Raw genomic sequence first — 20,282 nt, forward strand, 5'->3', positions numbered from 1 at the left:
TGCAAGGAAGTTATTAACATCATACTGAATTTAGATCAGCAGCAAGTTATTCAAATTTGTAGAAGACCCACAATCGAGCATACACCGGATGCAGCAGATGGTTAATAATTCTTTCTCCGCCCCAAGGACTTGGCGATTGTAACTGCAACAAATTAAATTTGGAAAACATCATAAGCATGAGCCAAAACTGATTACAAACACTAAGTTACGAACAAAGCAAATACCCAAGATCTGCTCACCACAAGACAATGGAATTGTAGTGAAGGAAAATCTACGCAAATTTGAAGGTGAAAAGGCAACTTCGTCGATAAGAATAGCACATGTACCACAAAGTGTAAGAAAAATATAATGTGAGATGATATAACTCATTTCAGAAAGGTAGAAGTTTTAAAATAGTACTTGTGATTGAGGATGCACCTCATAGATGGCGGACTCTGAAACAATCGAACCAGTGCACAATAGCAGGCATGCTTGCTAGAACACAAATAGTGAAGAATATCGTTGTGGCATCAATCCCCATTCACGAGAAGAGATCATGCAAAAAAGGGACACGACAGAAATTTACAACATTCTAATGCAAGCAACTACTGTTATGCACAGAATTCCAAGAATGGAAATGTCGTTTTTTTAAGTATTCTTCTAGTGGAATATGGAATATCATTATGGAATTCTTTGCATCCACACAAGTGCTAAGTGCATACATCCTAGTCTGCTCAGTTGATTGAGTGTAGCTACAAAATAAGCTTGATTCTTGGACCTAAATTTGCTGTCAGTTTATAAGAGCTAGACCATTTGTGCGACAATAAAGTGAAAACATCAGCCCTTTGAACCATGAAACTGGAATACCTCCTCTCTGCTCACCTGAAAGTAACAAACAATAAATCAATGAAAAATCTTAGTATTACAAAAAGATAAACTTCCAGAGGTGAAGGAAGAGCCGCGTGGATGTGGCGCAGAAGCATGGTGGCCATCGCGCCTGGGAACACCCAAGCCGCGGAGCAAGCTGACGAGTTGTGGCGAGCGCCGCTGCCATTAGCTCACTTGCCTGCTTTTCCTTTTTCTTCTGCAAAAGCTTTTCGAGCATGCAAACATGTCCAGTTAGATTCTTTTCCGTGTCAGAATATTCCTCGTGAAGGTGCAGAAATAAGTCACTTCGATGCCACTTCACCATAGAAATTTCAGATATCTCATAAGAACCAAATTTATTTCGCAATTAATGTGTTCGGAATGTTCATCATGTCTCTCATCACCAAACACCTACAGTAAAAAAACACATCACTTGCAACTTACAAATATTCTTGATATTGAGGTCCATAGTATTGTTCAGGATCGTTTCACACCATGACTCGGAACACAAAGAATTAATATCGTTTTTACATACAACCACTTCTCAGATTAAAGTAACCATTGATTTGTACGGCCATCTTAGAACTTTTTAAAACTCTGAAGGTTTGAGAAAAGGGACCTTCGTTGTAGCTGATCCGCCTCCATTAAGAATAACGATATATTCTTGATATTGATGTCCATAGTATTGTGGCATCTATGATCAACTGTACGAGATTGGCATAAACTATCTGAGCAGTGAGATATTGATGACCACCTCCAAGAGTAATGATATATTAATTTTAATAGGTTGAGAACTCTACAGCAAAGCTTGAGCCCCTGAAAATATCAGATTTCTTTACACTTCAAATAAAATCAAACACTACAAGTTGGACGGAAAGTAAGTGTGACAGCTCACACCCAAAATCCCCCATAGTTCTGCACCAACTGCTCAGCGTCCGACCACTTCAAACTTGCAGCGCAATCGTACACACACGCACGCACGCACCCACGCAATTGCCGCTCGTTGTGCTTAACCTCGTCCTAATCGAAGACGGAAAGAGAAACGGGGAAGCGGGAGAGGGAGAGATATGGAGATCATACGTGGCCCTCAAACATCGTCGAAGTCGAGGGGCGGCCGACGGCCGAGTGCGGGCGCCTTTGTTTCCCGCTCGACTCGTCATCCCTCCATCCTTCGGTTCTCATCTCTCATCTTCCTCTCCCCTTTGATTCGACAAGCACAGAACATCGAAACACAAAGGTGAGGTGGTACAGGCGGCAAGGCCAGTGGGAACGATCGAGGAGGAGATGGTTGTGCGCTCTCTCTCGACGGCGGCGGACCTAGGTTACGCATTGGGAGGGGTGGAGCTCTCGCGCAGTCCTACGGCTGGATCGTGGTTTCCTCAAAGCTACATGGGCTGCAATCCGGGTGCCAGGCCCGATTAACCAGAATTCTCAGATTTTTCTGCGGGAGTAGCTTTCCTTAAGGACAGACGATCAGTTAGCATTCGGACGGCCAATCTCATGCGATCCAATGGACGAAAAGGCACATGGTCTGAGATAACTCGGAAGTGGTTCAGTTATACTGTCCTTAATATCTCAGAACAATTAATAATACCTTAATATCCCACACAAATGCAGCAATTAATACTTCCTGGGTGTCCTGATGGGCTGCAGGACAGTCATGGGTGGATTGATGGGGGTGCGGGCCGGTATTAATTTTCCTTTGTGATCAATTAAATGGCTGTTGGTAGTAGGATATTTATTCCCGTTTAAAAAAATCCATTTGGAGAATAATAATAAAGGAAACCATGGCACTTTCTGGAAATCCTGATCCCTGTTAGCTGCACTTGGTTATCTTCTGCATGGCAAGTGCATGCAAGAATTTGTCACTACGTGCAATTTCTGCTCGTTAGTTGGTATCTCGCTCCTCACATGCAAGACTGCAGTGTAGACCCATCGTCAACCTACCACTTGAAGAACCAACAGGACAAGCTAGGTCGCAATGGCATCAAGCTTTCCCGACAACCATTCACAATATTGGTGTTGGAGGAGTCAGTGAACTATTCTACATCTCTATGTTTTTTCACAAGAAGCTACATACGTCCATGGTTGGGTTCAGCTAGCTATGCAGACGAACAAAGTCGCAAGAATTAGAGCTACGGGGTGAATAAAGAATAGTCTGCATGTTGCATTTAAAAGATGATGGGTGCCTTCACGTCCTGTCAGCCATTTACAGTAAACGAATGGAGCCAGGCTGAAAAAGTTTATGATGGTCCCGTCGTTTAAAAACTGACATGCTGTCGTGCCAGAACCCAGTCCACACCGTGTGCTACCTCGCGGGTGGCCGTTGGGGCTAAGATGCTGGCCACGAGCAGAGTTCAATGCGTGTGTTGCGTCGCGGGGCACGACTGCATGTGTCAGCTGGGAATACGCGTCTATACCGTTTGCTATACGCAGAGGAGAGATCATTATACGACGGAAGTGTATTTAATTAGCACGAATCGCGCGGCAACGTGCGGCGTGGATACCGACCGCCCGCGCGTGATGGCATGTCCACTCGCCATTATTCGGACCAAATCAGCACATTTTAAAGACGAGGGACCAAATCTGCACTAGGCGATAAATTTAGGGACAACAAATTTACTTATGTAAGCACTATTGGAATCGAGCAATTTGCCAAGGGTCATAAATGTTCGGCAAAAAGTACACCGAATGTTGCACTGGTATAACGAAAAGGCCCCAACCGCTCGCTAGCTCAAATGAGCTCGCATGAACAGTAAATTTTAAACAATAATTAAATAACATTCAAAAAAATCTCAAATTTTTCTGTGGTAAACTTTAACAAATGTTTTTAAGAGCTTGCCAAATTTTTACTTCCTAATGACATTTGTGGAAGTTGCAGAAAAAAAACAAAAACAGTACTCCAAGACGCTTTTGAAAATTGCATTTTTGGAGCATTGATTTTTTTTTCTACCAGTCCCACAAGTGTGATTTCATTTCATGCTGAAATTTTGCAAGCATTCAGAACATTCGTCAATGTACCGCACACAAAAAATGTCATGATGTATTTATTTTTGATTTTTTAATGATTTTTCTGTTCATACGGGCTCATTTGAGCTCAAGGTGAGAATAGTCCTGGTATAGTGGTCTTTTCCAAATTCTTTTCGTTGGACACTTGCAAACTTTTTTGCCTAGTGTCGTAAATGGGTAATCGGTAAAATAAATGTGATTGACAGCCAGCTGACGGAAACAACACCTACTGCATGTTCATCTGACCGACACTCGACAAACACAAAACCACAATCGGGAGCCACGTGTCCACCAATTTTGTCGAGTGCACTGTGGCCGACACTCGGCAAACGTCCTCAAGCATCGCAAAAAGCTTAAAGTCTGGTTGAGCCGTTGATGACTTGACACTCCTAAAAAGAGACTCCCTACAAAAAAGGAGAAAGAGACCGAGAAGGGGAGCTTTGACTCATAGGCCTATTGCTCCTCTTCTGCCCGACCCACAGCAAAACTGAGTCCACGCTGAGCTCAGGAATCGATGTACAAGTACACCGGCATCCCCGGCTCCGACGTCATGCGCAGCCGCGCCGACGGGCAGCTAGTGGCCGTCACGTACATCCCGCGAGGGGAGCAGGTGGACGAGGCCGTGCGGCGGGAGATCATGAGGCACCGGTCGCTGCGCCAACCCAGCGTCGTCCGCCTCAGGGAAGTCGTCCTCACCCCGACGCACCTCGCCGTCGTCTCGGAGCACGCCCCCGACCTCCACCGGCGGGTCCGCGACGCCGGCCGGTTCGGCGAGGACGAGGTCCGCCGGGTCAACTCCTCCATTATTGGTTCCTACCTACCAATTCTTTCGCCATGGCGTTCCTTTCTTTCCACCAACCGTCGAAGCTTTTGCCATTTTTTCAGGCGCGTCTGCTGTTCCGGCAACTGGTATCAGGAGTCAGCTACTGCCACTCCATGGTACAGACTAGTACTCTTCCACTGCCAATTACAGCTTCTTGTGGAAACAATGGAGGTAGCTAGGCTGGGAGTACTGAAACTGTGCCGTCTAAATTTTTGGTAGCAAGTCTGCCACCGTGACCTGAAGCTGGAAAACATTCTGCTGGATGGGGGCTGCGCGGGGCCTCCTCGCCTCAAGATATGCGGCCCTGGCGTTTCAAATGTACTCAAAGATAGAGAATTCGTTTTCACTTCTGCAATAGTCTACACCCTTCGTTCGGAATTACTTGTCACAAAAATGAATGTATCTACAACTAAAATACATCTAGATACATTCATTTCTTGGACGAGTAATTCCGAACGAAGGGAGTACATCATACTTGCTCTGCTTAGAGTTAGATGTCAAACTCGGAGTAGTACTTTCTGCCTGAACCTCTGTTGCTTCATTGGTTCGCAGCGTCAGTCGCAGCCGGGAGCGCCCAGAGCGTCTGACCAAACACGTGTGTACATCGCTCCTGAGGTTTTTCAGCAAAGGGAATATGGTGGCAAGGTACACATACATACATACATATTGGAATTCAGTTCAATGTTAATATGTTACACATACATACATGGATTCGATTGAAAGTTCATACAATCGGGAACTATTTCTCTGTTAATTTCTCAATGTAGATCGCCGATGTGTGGTCCTGTGGAGTGACCCTCTACGCCATGCTAGTCGGTGCCTACCCCTTCCAGTGTCCTGACGACGAGCCAATAAATTTTAGGAAGATAATTCAGGTTAATTTCTCTGTTTCAGCATCTAACTCTCAGTTCCATCTCTATCCATTCTGATCACAAAACTAACGAGAACTTCATATTGCCAGAGGATACAGAGCGTGGAATACTCAGTTCCAAATGACCTGCACCTATCTGCCGAGTGCCGGGACCTCATTTCCAAGATCTTTGTTGCTGACCCAGCTGCTGTGAGTACCTGCTATGTGTATGCAACATTGTTCGAGGAAGTACATATATTTTTGCATAGTGTTATATTATTTCCTTTCAGATACTACTACCGAATAACTATCGTGCTGATTATGAAATACAGAGAATCACGGTGCCTGAGATAAGAAACCATCCATGGTTCTTGAAGAATCTCCCGGCTGATGATAGCACAATGAGCACCGAGGAGGCAGAGCAGCCGACGCAGAGCATGGATGAGATGATGCAGATCCTAGCACTGGCAGAGGCACCATATCTACTGCCGATGACATAGAAGAATTTGTAGATTCAGACCCCTATATTGACATCACCACACGCTAGTACACCTCATATATATTTGATATATTTTCAAACAAATTCCATATGTTACAAGGTATCAAATCTCAAAACATCATAGCAGCAGGAAAACTATATAGCTACAATAACTTGACCACAAGATGGCCAGAAGGGGATAAATTTGAGGTTATCGCTAGTTGGGCTGCCCATGCTTTGATTTCCCCCAAATTGTTACTCTTGTTGCTCGTGATGGTTTTCATTCTTTTCAATATTGCACAACATTTAGCTTACTGGATTAATTAACCATGCTGTTGTAATATTGCTTGAATATCTCGCTAATATGAGAACTGGTTGGTTATGTTGAACAATGTTTAATTTGTGAACCATTTAAATTACTGGACATCAGATCAGTTCTATGGCTACTGCTCACAAGTGCACGTTTACCACATAAAAAAGCATGGTAAACACTTCCAATTTATTTACCCGAATCACTAGAAAAAAAAAAGTACCTTTGCCAAAGGCTAGGTAAGCGTAATCCCTCTGCTCGCCACAAGGCATGATCATGACTCATGAGGAGGCATGCAAAAAAGGACCGATGAGAGCTTTGGTGAGGTACGTGCACCCTATTTTTAATTTTTTTTATATAGACAGATATAACTTTTAAACCGAGTGTCCAAATTACAAGTGTTTCCACCATTGCGTTAAAATAGCTTTGAAATTAAATACCATGTTGCCCATGTTACCATGTGTGTACTTCACATGTTAAGTACTCACATTTTTTTATTTGCAAACAATTAAGCCAGAGCCATTGGCACCATTTTAATTTTAGTTCTAAGACATGAACTTTGCAATTATTGATAATTGTATTCATTAATCGATGCTAGGGCTATATCCTCCTTTTTGATAAAAAAAAAGTGTGAATCTGTAATGCCTTCCGCATCCCCATGTATTATAAAATGCTAAGCATCATTTATAGTTATACTAGCAAAAGGGCGTGTGCGTTGCAACGTGATAATAAAATTATGGTCTTCAAGTCAAGTTCCAAATATTCACATTGCATACATATACATGTATTTAAATATTTGTGCACCAATCGGTGTACATGTGGACGTAAGACATGTGCATCCTAACATGCTTAGAATGGATTTGATGTTGTACTTGATCCTTGATGCATGTATGATTTTATACATCCTCGATGCGTGTGTGAGAAGGAAAAGAAAAGGTCAGTCTCACGATGATTGAAAAAAATGGAGGGCCCTCTGACGTATGTTCACTTTTACGGATGGCGGGGTGGGTAATCCACTTTAACTTTAGGGGCAGTTTCGATGACAGACAAAAAATTCAGAGAAACAATTAACAACGAGTTTATTTTCACTTACAGGTGGCGTGTGGATAAATTACTTCAATTTTAGGGCCAATTTCGATGACAGACAAAAACTCAGATAATCAAGTAATGAAGAGTTTCTTCACTTATGGGTGACATTATGTGTAATTTATTATGGGCATCTTAGGGTAGGTGGATGGACCAAAAAAGCAGAGAAACACACCATCCTTTTTTTAGTAGGTATAGGTATAGGTATAGATTTATGGGTGGCGGAGTAGGTAATTTACTTCAACTTTACGGGGCAGTTTCGATGACAAACGAAAAGTTTAGAGAAACAATTAGCGAAGAGTTTTTTCACTTACAGGTGGCGGGTGGGTAATTTACTTCAATTTTAGGGGCAGTTTTAATGATAAACAAACAAATCATATAAACAATCAATGAAGAGTTTTTTCACTTACGGATGACATGATGGGTAATTTATCCAACTTTATGGACAATTTAGTGTAGGTGGACGAACCACAAACTCGGAGAAACGCACCGTTCTTTATTATTAGGTATAGATTTGCTTAAAAACTGAAATACGGTTCCATTTTTAACACGTTGTGAGTAGGACTAGCTGAGATACGGTTCATCCATGCTTTCTTCCTTCGCTTTTCTCATACTTTGCTAAAACATCTCTAAAAAGAATACCATCAAAGTCTAATATACAACCCTGAATTACGAAACCCTCTACTTTAAATTCTTAAACTACCAAAAGCAGACAAGAAACAACCTTGGACAAGTTTTTGACTGGTCAACGGTATTGTTAGCCGCCATGTCACCCATGTCCACTTAACCCTATAAAAATAATTATGTTCATCAAAACTTTTTGAACTTTACCAAAATGAATATGAGGGTAGTGTGGATTTTGAGAGTTTTTTTAAAAAATCTGGGCATTTCCATTTTTGGTTAAATTTTGAACCAAATAGACTCTAAATTTTAATATTATTCCATATTTTCTATTCAAAAAAAAACTTTATGAAAATTTATCAAATTGAATATATCAGTAGTTTTGATTTTTTTTGGATATTTGTTTTCGAAATTTTCTGACAACTCTCCTTTTTTTGTCCATTCTTTTGACAAAGTGGCTCTAGATTTGAATTTTTTCCAATTTTTTCCTATTGAATACATGTTGGAACTTTCCTAGATTGAATATGAGGGTAGTGTGCGTCTTTGAGAATTTTATCAAAAGTTTATGGGCACTTTCATATTTTAGCCAAAATGGACCCAAAATGGATCAGAGTTTAAATTTACATTCTATTTTTTATTCAAAAAACTTGTTGAAAATTGCACAGATTGAAAATAAGGGTACTTTGGCCTTTTGATATTATTTTCGAAAATCTCTGGGCACTTTCCTTTTTTTGGCCAAAATTTTCAAAATGGTTGTGGATTTAAATTTTGTTCCAATGTTTTTGTGTTCGGCAAAACTTTTTGGAACGTTTCCAGATTGAATAAAGAGGGTAGTAGGATTATTTGAGTATTATTTCAAAAATTCTAGGCACTTTCATTTCTTGGCCAAATTTTGACCCACAATAATTCTGAATTTAAATTTTCATTCTATTTTTCTAGTGAGAAAAAGTTGTAAAAAAATTCCTAGATTGAATATAACAGTAGTATGGATTTCGGGTTTTATTTTCAAAAATTTCTTGGCACTTTCCATTTTTGTTCAAATTTTGACTCTAAAAGGCTCTTAATTTGAGTTTTTGATCTATTTTTTTTCTATTCGACAACACTTGTTGAACTTTCACAGATTAAATATAAGGATACTATGGATTTTGGAGTTAAATCCAAAAAACCACCACAATATAGGTGTCGTTATAAAAAAACACCACTTTACAATCTGTGACACAAAACACCGCCGCAACACGCAAGAAACACTAATCCTAAGTGCTAATTGATTTGATTATGTCACTAACTGGACAGACTCGTCCATTGGGCTGAGTCAGCAAAAAAGTGCCACATAGACATGTTGACTTGGTCTTCTTCTTCATCGCCCTTTCTCTCCGTGGCATTTCATCAAACACGTCTTGAGTGGGCACCACCATGACGCTCATGGTGGTCATGGCGGACAGCAACCAGAACCAGCAGCCTCTGAGGTACTGGTTCCTGTACTGGAGCGGGGCGCCTCCTCAATGCAATTATCACCGCGCCGGCCGTCGTAGTCCCACGACTGCCAGTTGACTGCGCCGGTGAACAGAAGCATCACTCCTCCAACTCCTTATGCGTCTCATAGCCGTGCGTCCTCCCGACAGTCCCTGACATGGGTCTTGCCTATCGCGCCCATCCAAGAGTTGTTGTTGCATCGTCCAAGCTGGTCCCTTTGCCCGACACACACAAACCACCGGTGTCATGTTCACACTCAAGGTGACCCACTACGTCCCCGACCTCGACGCGGAGCGGGGGCACGGCGAGGTGCTCCGCCACGTGTGCGGGTCGCCGCGTTGTACGCCATGCGCTTCCACTCCATCCTCCTGGCCGGCGGCGGTGAGGACGCTTGCGTCCTAGAGCTCGTGGATATCGGGTCACCCCACGATGTCCTCCACCACCGGGGTGGCCTCCAAGAGCCTGTGCTTGCCGAGGTGGCCGCGCGGTGTGCCCACGGAACTGGCAAACCTCCACGCACGCACCGTCGCGCACCTCAACATATTTTTGCCAACTCAGCCTAACTAACGGATCCGACCAGTTAGTGATGTCATCAAAGCAATTAGCATTTAGGATAAGTGTTTTTGCCACTAGCAGGGTGACGCGCGTGGTACTTGTTGTCACAAATTGTAAAGTGGCGGTTTTCTGCTAATGACGCATGTATTGTGGTGGTTTATCAATTTAACTCGGATTTCTTTTTAGAATGTTTTTAAAAATTTCTAGGCACTTTCATTTTTGGCACATGGGTGACGTGGCGCCTGACGGGACTGTTGACCAGTCAAAAACCAATACATGGCCGGTTTTGACTGTTTGAGGTTCTAAAATAGATGATTTCATAGTTCAAGGTTGCATATTAGACTTTGGTGCTAGTTCAAGGTAGTAATATGGATTTCTCTCGAAATAATAAAGAGAATGATTCACCGGAGCTTTGAGAGCCAAAAGTCATTTCTCATCTGAAGTCCTGCGTCTTCCATTCTTTGTTGATTTTTATTTAGCTTGACCTGAGAAGATGCACACGCATTGCTAATTCATATGCTCGCCTGCGAAGAAGGTATACATTTGTGTGTTGGAAGAGACAAAATCACCAGACCAAACTATTGGCTTGACTTTCCTGTGTAATTTAAATGCAATGGAGTGCAGCTACAAAGCAGCACAGCACCATTTATCCATTCCATAACCCGGATATGCTTGATACCAGTTGAGTGCGCCCAACTAACAGCCACATATTACTTTGTTGATTAATGCTAGTTGCCACTGAAGTATTATACGTACGCCTTTGGCTTTAGCGTGGCTAACTTAACTACACTATGCCCCATGCAACTTGCCCAAGTGCCAAGTTCAAATTCGAAAGAAAAATAACTTGACAAAGTTCCAACCGGCCATATGCGGCCCAAAACCGCGGGCCCTACCAAGCCTGCAAGCACAGGTGGACGAGTGGACGTAGGCTACGACAGGAACGACGCGTTAGCATGTGGATGGAATTAAATTATGGCGAAGGGATCTAGGTGGTGACACTGACAGACGCGCTTCCCTTTTTTCTGGGCATCTCACCACATGGACCCAAGCGGAGGACTCAACCCAGCCTCTCCAGTCAGGTCAACATACCACCCTTCTTCCTCCTCGGGCTGGCTGCTCCGTATAAATCTACACCAGCCGGCGGCTATCTAGAAATTCATCTCGCTTCTCTCCCCCCAGCAACGATTCATCTCGCTCCCCTCTTCTCTGCAAGGATCCCTCGAGTATTCCCCTCAAGGTCAGTGCCTAATTTTGTGAATCTTGAACTGATTATTTTGAGTGCTGGTAGATCCGGTGAAGTTTCACCTCTTTAATTTAGTCTTGCATACGGAAACAGAGGAGAACTTAATCCGCATTCTGTGGCTCCTCGTGTTTCTCAGCTCCTCAGAAATGGCGACCGGAAGTAATAGTAGTAGCCAAGAGAGCAAGCAGCCAGGCCCCGAGCTGCCGAAGCAGCTGCCGTTCGATTTTCTCAAGAAAATCACCAACGATTTCGGCGAAGACAGAAAGATAAGCGGAAGCCCCTTTGGAACACTCTACAAGGTTTGATTTCTCCCCTGCTGTTTTCCTCTGCTTCCGCTTAATTTAGGCTATGCTACTAATACAGAGCATACATATGTGGTTAAACAGGGGATTGTGCCAGATGACGGCAGAGTGATTGCCGTGAAGAAACTTCAGGAGAACGCGCCAATGCCAGCAGATAAGCAGTTCAACAGAGAGGTCCAGAATGTGATGTCCCTCAAGCATGAGAACATAGTGGAGCTTGTCGGGTTCTGCTGCGAAACGCAGAAGAAACTGGTGCAGTTTGATAAGAGATACATCCAGGCGGACATCACCGAAAGCTTAATCTGCTATGAGTATTTACCTAATGGGAGCCTTCAGGAGAATCTTTTTGGTATGTGAACAGCATATCTTGCCTTTCTGTTTCAGTCCTTAACACGGTTGCATTCCAAGCTGGAGCTAGGAAATCACATGCTTACGATGTTATCTTTGTAACCTGATATGCAGAGCCCAAAGGGTCCACTAAACCAGAAATTGGTTGGGACGTACGCTTCAAAATAATCAAGGGGATTTGCCAAGGCTTACGTTTTCTACACAAGTTGGATATTCCCATTGTCCATATGGATTTGAAGCCTGAGAATATACTGTTGGATGCAAATATGGTGCCAAAGATAGCGGATTTTGCACTCTCAAGGGTCTTTGGCCAAGAACAAACCAGACTCTGTACGCAAACAGTTGTCGGATCATAGTAAGCTCATCATGAAATTTCATTACATAAGCTGGTCATTAGTTACATCATATATTACCGTTCCCCAATCCAATTTTTCCCGATTTAACTTGTGATGTTAATTCCATCCAGTGGGTACATGGCCCCAGAATATCTTTACAGAGGTGAAATATCAGCCCAGTCAGACATATACAGTTTAGGCCTAGTGATAATTGAGATCACCACTGGAGAGCAGAATCCTCGCGAAAAAGACCAACCATCTGCAAGAAGTTTTGTTGATAAAGTAAGAGAAATTATTACTCGGTTATTTCAGAAGGGAAGCATATTTCATACATTTTGTATGTGCATTATAACTAAGCATCTTGATTCCGCTTCTGTAGGTGCGTAAAGAATGGACGCTGGAGAACATAACATCCAAATATTCATCACTGGATCATGAAAGCCTCCAACAAGTTAAAACATGCATTGATATCGGGTCAAACTGTGTTGAGATTGATAGGACAAAAAGACCTCGCATAGAAGAAATTGTTGACTCGCTCAATGGACTACGTTCAAGCCAAAAGGTTACCGAGGTAATATTACAGAGTGCAAATTAAGAGGTTCTACTGTGAGATGATATAATTTAATTTTTTTATAGAAATAACTTCTTTTGGGAACGTTGATCACTTCATTTTCTATGGTAACTAAAAGCTGATAAGTGCCACTTTCCTCGGAGATGTTGCCTATGCACACATGTTTTAAGTAGTGAAATTGCACTCATATTCATGAAGATGCACTATGTTATATGTTAGGTACATTCATATGTTTTAAATTCTCCCAAAAAATGAATTCATTAGTTCGTTATTTAGGTTGCATCATATATATCACACGTCTATATTGCACTCGACATATAGAAAAAATGTTTTGAATAAGATATATGCAACCTGGCCATTATATGCATAATCTTGTTTATAATACTGGTGTCAACTAAATGCACAATTTACTTTGTTGCTTCTCATTTCTAATGCATAACTTACGGTATTAATTAAACATATATTTTCTAAGTAAATCAAACATCTGGATAAGCATATATATAGTTTACTCTGGAAATTTCAAATGATTCTAACATGCTATATATATGAACTTCCAGGTCTCCCGTCCGCCTACAACTGGCAAGAAGCTAATGGGCTCCATTTTTGGTCTGAAGAAATGAAACATGCACGCCCTGTTACTGCTGGAAGATTGTAACTTTAATTTGGAAATAGGAGCCTTTGTTGCCATCTCGTCTTGGAAGCATTTAAGTGTAATTTTCTTATGTGTAATATGTCTTTTTATTACTATTAGTCAACTACCGCAGATGCAATAGTAGTTTTCATGTTGTCTCTGTTTATGGCAGCTTGAAATAAGAATCTGTTTCTCTAGCCTGCAAAGTTGACTAAGATGGCACTCCCTCCAGTCTTTTTTACTCTGCTTTTAAGATTTGTCTGAAATCAAACTTTGTAAAGTTTGACCAACTTTATAGAAAAAAATATTAACAACCACAATACAAATCGCTATCATTAGGCATGTCATGAATTTAATTTTCATACTGTATAACTTTAGTTTTGTAGATGTTGATTTCTTTTTTGATAAATATTGTCATCTGTACGAAGTTTGACTTTAGATAAATCTTATGTGCAGAGTAAAAAGGGCAGGAGGGAGTATGAGTTTTTTTTTGCGGGGGTGGGAGTACGAGTTTAACTTTGTTTCATTAAGAATTACATCCACCAATTTCGAAAAAAGGTAAAAGTATATGACTAGCTTAGACTTCCTGTCCAGAGCAAAAGTATGACGCCTACATAGCCGTTTGATATGGTTGGAACAAAATAAGAATAATAACACGTTGAATTCCTCCCTAATATAAGTGTAGCTGCCCCGTGCACTAATTTTATTTGGCTACCTCACGGCCAAAATGTGATAATAAATCAGGCCGGCCCTCACGGACAAAAGTAGGACGACTAATTTTATTTGGCTACCTCACGGTCGGATGACACTGTAATATTATGAAGCAGCAGATCGTTAATTATCAAAAAAAAAAAAGCAGCAGATCGTCCGCGAGTGCCATCGGCCAATTGAAACCGGTGTGGGTCACCACAGCACATTTTTAAGAGACACAGCCCGGCCCAATGCCCAACATTCAGAATGTAAATGGACAACTCGCTGGACTTCGTGGGACTTCAAGAGCAACTAGTTGACGAGCCATTCTAGACGGGCGAGAGGTTATGGCACATGGGATTATTCAAAGGATAGGTGATGGCGAGACAACGAGCATTTGGAGTGATAATTGGATTCCCAGAGACAATTTCAAGTGCCCAGTAACATCGCTTGTTCCAAATGCTCCTGTTAAAGTGGCACAACTTCTTGATAATACAACTACTAGTTGGAACGAGAGTCTGGTTCGATCCGTTTTTACTCAGGGAGATGCGGAAGCTATCTTGCGGATCCCGCTATGCACACGTCAAGTCGAGGACTTTTGGGCATGGCATGAAGAGACCCGAGGGGGGTTCAGTGTTCGGTCGGCCTACAGGATGATTATGCGTTTAAAACACGCCCATGAGGCCGTGTATGATGAGCACGGCGAGACCTCGTATGATCCTAGTGAAACCAAGGAATGGTCTATGATATGGCACCTGCAGGTTCCCTCGAAACTGAAGTTTTTTGTGTGGCGTCTCGCTCAAAAGTCCATGCCAACTGGCACTGTTTTGAAGCATCGGCATATGTTAACGGAAGATGCTTGTCCGATCTGCGGGGCTGTCGATACATGGAAACATGCTCTCATCTCTTGCCCGATGGCGGCTAGTGTTTGGGCACTGGCACCGGAAGAACTCGTGGCTCACATGATTGATCGGGGAGAGGATAATCCGAGGGAGTGGCTGTTCTCCATGCATGAAGTGTTGCCAAGGGAACTGTTTGATCAACTGGCGGTCACGTTATGGGCCCTCTGGGGGTACGGAGGAAGGCTATTCATGAAAACATCTTCCAAACACCTCATTCAGTTCATACGTTCATAACAAAATATTTGGCCGACCTGCAAACTGTCAACAAGAGATCATCGGGGGTCCGTGTGCCGTCTGTAACGCGATCTCAGACTTGGGTGGCTCCTACGGTTGGCAATGCAAAGATGAACGTGGACGCTGCTGTGTCTAGCAATGGATTCGGGGCTGTAGGTGCTATTTGCAGAGATGGGAGCGGCATGTTCTTGGGTGCCTCAACACTTTGTTTCAACCACATTGTTGATCCGATGACTTTGGAAGCTCTTGCCATCAGAGAAGCCCTAGAGTTAGCAGATGACATGTATGAGCGAAGGATTCAAGTGGCTTCAGACTGTAAGGTGGTGGTACAAGATCTGAAGATGGACAACTCGTCGAGCTATAGTGCCATTATACATGAAATAATAGAACACTCCTCGTTTTTTGATTTTTGCACTTTTAATCATGAATTTAGGAGCTCAAATTATGAAGCTCACAACTTAGCGAAGCATGCTTTATCTCTCGGTGGTGGCCGACACGTGTGGTTGGGACACCCCGGAAATTTACCCTCCGTCCCTGTAAACATGGTGACGATTTAATAAAGCTTCGCGAGGTTGTCTCAAAAGAAAAGTTGACGAGCGCTTCTTCGGAAGCCTCACAATTATCAGCGACACTTGGCGCGCTCTCAGCCACCCGTCACTTGTCGCGCTCTGGGTGCTCCTTCCGGATTTATTTTATTTTTCCACACACGTTTTCGGCTTTTTAAACGGGGGTTTTGGGTTTTTTTTGATGTTTTGGTTTTCCACCAGTCTTTCTTAGCTTTTGGATAAAAAATATTCTATTTTTTATTTTTGCATGAAAGAACGTGTTTTTTCTTCTTCCGCGAGAGTTACGGTTTTGCTTCCGCGAGAGGCACATTTTTGCTTTCGCGAGAGTCACGGCCATGCCTCTTGGAAACGGAAAAAAACGTGTTTTTTGTTTTTTTTTGTTCCGCGAGAGGTACGGTTGTGCTTTCGCGAGTCACGGCCGTGCATCTCGGAAACAAAAAAACACATTTTCTATATTTTTTCCTTCTGTGAGAGGCATGGTTGTGCTTTCGCAAGAGGCACGGCCGTGCCTCTCGGAAACGAAAAAAACACATTTTTTTTCCTTCCGCGAGAGGCACGGTTTTGCTTCAACGAAAGGCATGTTTGTGCTTTCCTGAGAGGCACGGCAGTGCCTCCTCGAAAACGGAAAAAACGCGTTTTCTTTTTTTCCCTTCCGCGAGAGGCACGATTTTGATTTCACGAGAGGCACGGGCGTGCCTCTTCCGGAAAGAGAAAAAACCATTGTTCCCGGTTCGGTTTTTTCGTCTGGTTTTTTCGTGAAAAACAAGTTCGTCAAAACCTATCAACATGAGATCTGGTTTTAAAGATCTCGGCACGAGGAATCCAACGGTGAAAACGACTCTAGATTTGGACACACGGTTTAAGAGATAAAACGTTTTGAATAAACGGATCTACAGAAAAGGGAAAACTCCTAGGTTGCGACAAGTGGCGCACATGCAACGCGCCACTTGTCCCAACCTGGGAAGATGGGAGTGATATTTGTAATGAGTACTAGAAGAACGCCTGTGCATTGCAACGGGTTCACATTAACTTTAAGAGTTTAACTTTGTTTCATTAAGAATTACATCCACCAATTTCAAAAATGGTAAAAGTATATGACTAGCTTAGACGTCCTGTCCAGAGCAAAAGTAGGACGCCTACATAGCCGTTTGATATGGTTGGAACAAAATAAGAATAATAACACGTCGAATTCCTCCCTAATATAAGTGCAGTTGTCTTTCGTTAGCTGCGCCGTGCACTAATTTTATTTGGCTACCTCACGGCCAAAATGCGGTAACAAATCAGGCCGGCCCTCACGGACAAAAGTAGGACGTCTAATTTTATTTGGCTACCTCACGGTTGGATATAGATGTATCTAATACTAAAACGTGACTTGATACATCTGTATTTAGATAAATCGAAGACAAAAAATTTAGAATGGAGGGAGTATTATGAAGCAACAGATCGTTAATTATATTAAAAAAAAGCAGCAGCCGCGAGTGCCATCGGCCAATTGAAACCGGTGTGGGTCACCACAGAACATTTTTAAGAGACACAGCCCGGCCCAAAGCCCAACATTCAGAATGTAAATGGACAACTCGCTGGACTTCGTGGGACTTCAGGAGCAACTAGTTGACGAGCCCTTCTTCGGGAGCCTCACAACTATCAGCGTCACTTGGTGCGCTCTCCGCCTGCCACTTGTCGCGCTTTGGGCGCTTCCTTCGGAATTTTTTTCATTTTCCCGCACACGTTTTCGGTTTTTTAAACGGGTTTTTTGGAGGAAAAAAAATCGACGTTTCGGTTTTCTATCAGTCTTCCTTAACTTTTGGATAAAAAAACTTTAATTTTTTATTTTTGCATGAGAAAACATGTTTTCTTTTTTTCTTCCACGAGAGTCACGGTTTTGCTTCCGCGAGAGGCACGGTTTTGCTTTCGCGAGAGTCATGGCCGTGCCTCTCGAAAACGGAAAAAACATGCTTTTTGGTTTTTTTCGTTCCGTGAGAGGCATGGTTGTGCTTTCGCGAGAGTCACGGCCGTGCCTCTCGGAAACGAAAAAAAACGTATTTTTTGTTTTTTTCCTTCCATGAGAGGCACGGTTGTGCTTTCGCGAGAGGCACGGCCGTGCCTCTCGAAAACGAAAAAACACATTTTTTTCTTCCGCGAGAGGCACGGCCGTGCCTCCTCGGAAACGGAATAAAACACATTTTCTCTTCTTTTGTTTTCCTTCCGCGAGAGGCACGATTTTGCTTCCATGAGAGGCAAGGTTGTGATTTCACGAGAGGCACAAGCGTGCCTCTTCTGGAAAGGGAAAAAACTATTATTCCCGGTTTGATTTTTTCTCTGGTTTTTCGTGAAAAACAAGTTCTTCGAAACCTATCAACATGAGATCTAGTTTTGAAGATCTCGGCACAAGGAATCCAATGGTGAAAACGGTTCTAGATTTGGAGACACGGTTTAAGAGATAAAATGTTTTGAATAAATGGATCTACAAAAAGGAGGAAACTCCTAGGTTACGACAAGTGGCGGACATGCAACGCGCCACTTGTCACAACATGGGAAGATGGGAGTGATCTTTGTATTGAGTACTCCTCAATTAGTGATTTTGGTGGGAGACTTGCTTAACCACCACTTCTTATGTGGGTCTATGGGGGAACGTATCTAGTGCATCGGGGCAACTGGTGCTACGGTGCACCGGACCCGTTGCACATTCAAAAATGTTAGAGAAAATCCAAAAAAAATTAGTGCATCGACACAACATCAATGTATGTTGTCACAAATATTAAAATAAAAATTCAAAACAATGTTCAAGATACAAAAATGATAAATTTGACATCAATGTGCTAATGGGCCAAAACTGAAGCCTTACTTGTGTTATGTACTATTCAGTGTTGTCATTTTTGTATCTCAAGCAATGTTTCAATTTTTTATTTGAATTTTTGTGACAACATGCATTGATGTTGTGCCAATGCACTAAATTGTTTCCGGGTTTTTTCAAATATTTTTGAATGTGCAACGGGTGACCGGCGCACCGGTAGCATCAATTGCCCCGGCGCACCAGATACATACACGGGTCTATGGGGTTAATTGAACGTTGGTACCGCAATTGGGGAACTCAACAAATTGGTACCATCCCTCCAAAAAAAATGGTACCACTTTCAAAACAAAAGCAAGACAGTAAGGTCTAGGGCGGGCAACTACAAATCGTTCTAAAGTCCATATAAACACTTGTTGACCGGGAAGCTGACCAGCGGGGCCTGCATGTTAGGGGCTGACATGGCATTTTCTTTCGCAAAAGACCCTTATTTTATATGTAATCACACAGATGCCTTTCTTTGCGAAAAGGCTCCTATGAGATAATAAAACCAGCAAAAAAAAAGAGTTGTGTCGGGATAGGTGCGCTGAGCTAGGTATTGCTTGCGTCCAAGAAGAGGCTTATATGTTCTTATACTCTTATGTTAGACATGCTCGACTGTTCCCTTTTTTGTATGTATTTTTCTTTGTTTATGATTCTTTTTATCATTTTCCAGATCTTGGGTATTCTTCAGGTATTCTTTTTTTTGCACATTCCTTTTTTATATAGTTATTGCAATAGATGGTTTAGTTTTTTCAATACTGTCGGCATATTTTGAATTTACACTGAACTTTTTATTATGCAATGTTTTTTCAGATCATTGTTTACTAAAAAATGTTCAATGAATACAAAATTTGTTCATCACATATTATACAATAATGTTCAGTGTGTATTTATACAACAATGTTCACTGTATATTTCCAAAAAATATCACATAATATAAAAAGTTAAATATATATTAAAAAACCTTCATCATGTATTTAAAAAATGTTCATCATATAATTAAAAAGATCACTGAATATTGAAAAAATGTTCAGTGTATATAACATAATTTTTCATTGTATGTTATGAAATAATGTTCAGTGTGTATAATACAATAATGTTCAGTGTGTATAATACAATAATGTTCTGTGTATATTTTCCAGAAATATCACATAATATAAAAAAATTCAATACATATTTAGAAAACTTAATAGTACGTTGAAAATGTTAATCAGATAATTAAAAAATATAATTGTATATTATAAAATGTTCAATGCATATAAAAAAATTGTTCAGTGTGTATTTATACAATAATATTCAGTGTGTATTTTCAAAAAATATTGCATAGTACTCCCTCCGTTCCAAATTACTCGTCGTGGTTTTAGTTTAAATTTGAACTAAAACTACGACGACTAATTTGGAACAGTGGGAGTAGAAAATAAGTTAAATATATATTTAAAAACTTCACCGTATATTAAAAAAATATTCATCATATAGTTAAAATAGATCATTGTATATGAAAAATAGTTCAATGTATATAACGAAATTGTTCATAGTATATTATACAATAATGTTCAGTGTGTATTTTCCAAAAATA

The 20,282-nt window shown here is 41.6% G+C and overlaps 1 protein-coding gene and 1 pseudogene across 4 annotated transcripts; both read left to right on the forward strand.

Moving 5' to 3' along the window:
- Window positions 1–4,235: 4,235 nt before the first annotated feature.
- LOC125523543 (serine/threonine-protein kinase SAPK10-like) lies at window positions 4,236–6,452 on the forward strand (annotated as a pseudogene). The gene is made up of 7 exons (XR_015609892.1): window positions 4,236–4,636; window positions 4,741–4,794; window positions 4,898–4,996; window positions 5,231–5,323; window positions 5,446–5,553; window positions 5,640–5,738; window positions 5,861–6,452. The product of XR_015609892.1 is annotated as a serine/threonine-protein kinase SAPK10-like (transcript).
- Window positions 6,453–11,045: 4,593 nt separating this feature from the next.
- On the forward strand, window positions 11,046–13,678 carry LOC125523095 (cysteine-rich receptor-like protein kinase 6). Of its 3 annotated transcripts, none has more exons than XM_048688141.2 (7): window positions 11,046–11,288; window positions 11,431–11,593; window positions 11,681–11,945; window positions 12,059–12,299; window positions 12,411–12,561; window positions 12,659–12,850; window positions 13,408–13,678. In XM_048688141.2, the coding sequence occupies exons 2-7, from the start codon at window positions 11,441–11,443 to the stop codon at window positions 13,468–13,470; spliced, it is 1,065 nt and encodes a 354-aa protein (XP_048544098.1). In that variant the 5' UTR covers window positions 11,046–11,288; window positions 11,431–11,440; the 3' UTR covers window positions 13,471–13,678. The 3 variants fall into 3 exon arrangements, with proteins under 3 accessions (XP_048544098.1, XP_048544099.1, XP_048544100.1); XM_048688142.2 differs by having other exon boundaries at window positions 11,070–11,288; window positions 11,388–11,593; XM_048688143.2 differs by having other exon boundaries at window positions 11,070–11,288; window positions 11,439–11,593.
- The last annotated feature ends 6,604 nt before the right edge of the window (window positions 13,679–20,282 follow it).

Source organism: Triticum urartu, chromosome 7A (assembly GCF_056163025.1).
Source record: "Triticum urartu cultivar PI428250 chromosome 7A, HENAU_Tu73, whole genome shotgun sequence".
Lineage (NCBI taxonomy): Eukaryota > Viridiplantae > Streptophyta > Magnoliopsida > Poales > Poaceae > Triticum > Triticum urartu.

Bases quoted from the DNA above. Each gene is read 5' to 3' on its own strand.
- LOC125523095 (XM_048688141.2), top strand. From the start codon at position 11,441: ATGGCGACCGGAAGTAATAGTAGTAGCCAAGAGAGCAAGCAGCCAGGC. The intron at 12,562-12,658 runs GTAAGAGAAATT...CCGCTTCTGTAG, and splicing joins CAAGAAGTTTTGTTGATAAA to GTGCGTAAAGAATGGACGCT. The intron at 12,851-13,407 runs GTAATATTACAG...ATGAACTTCCAG, and splicing joins CAAGCCAAAAGGTTACCGAG to GTCTCCCGTCCGCCTACAAC.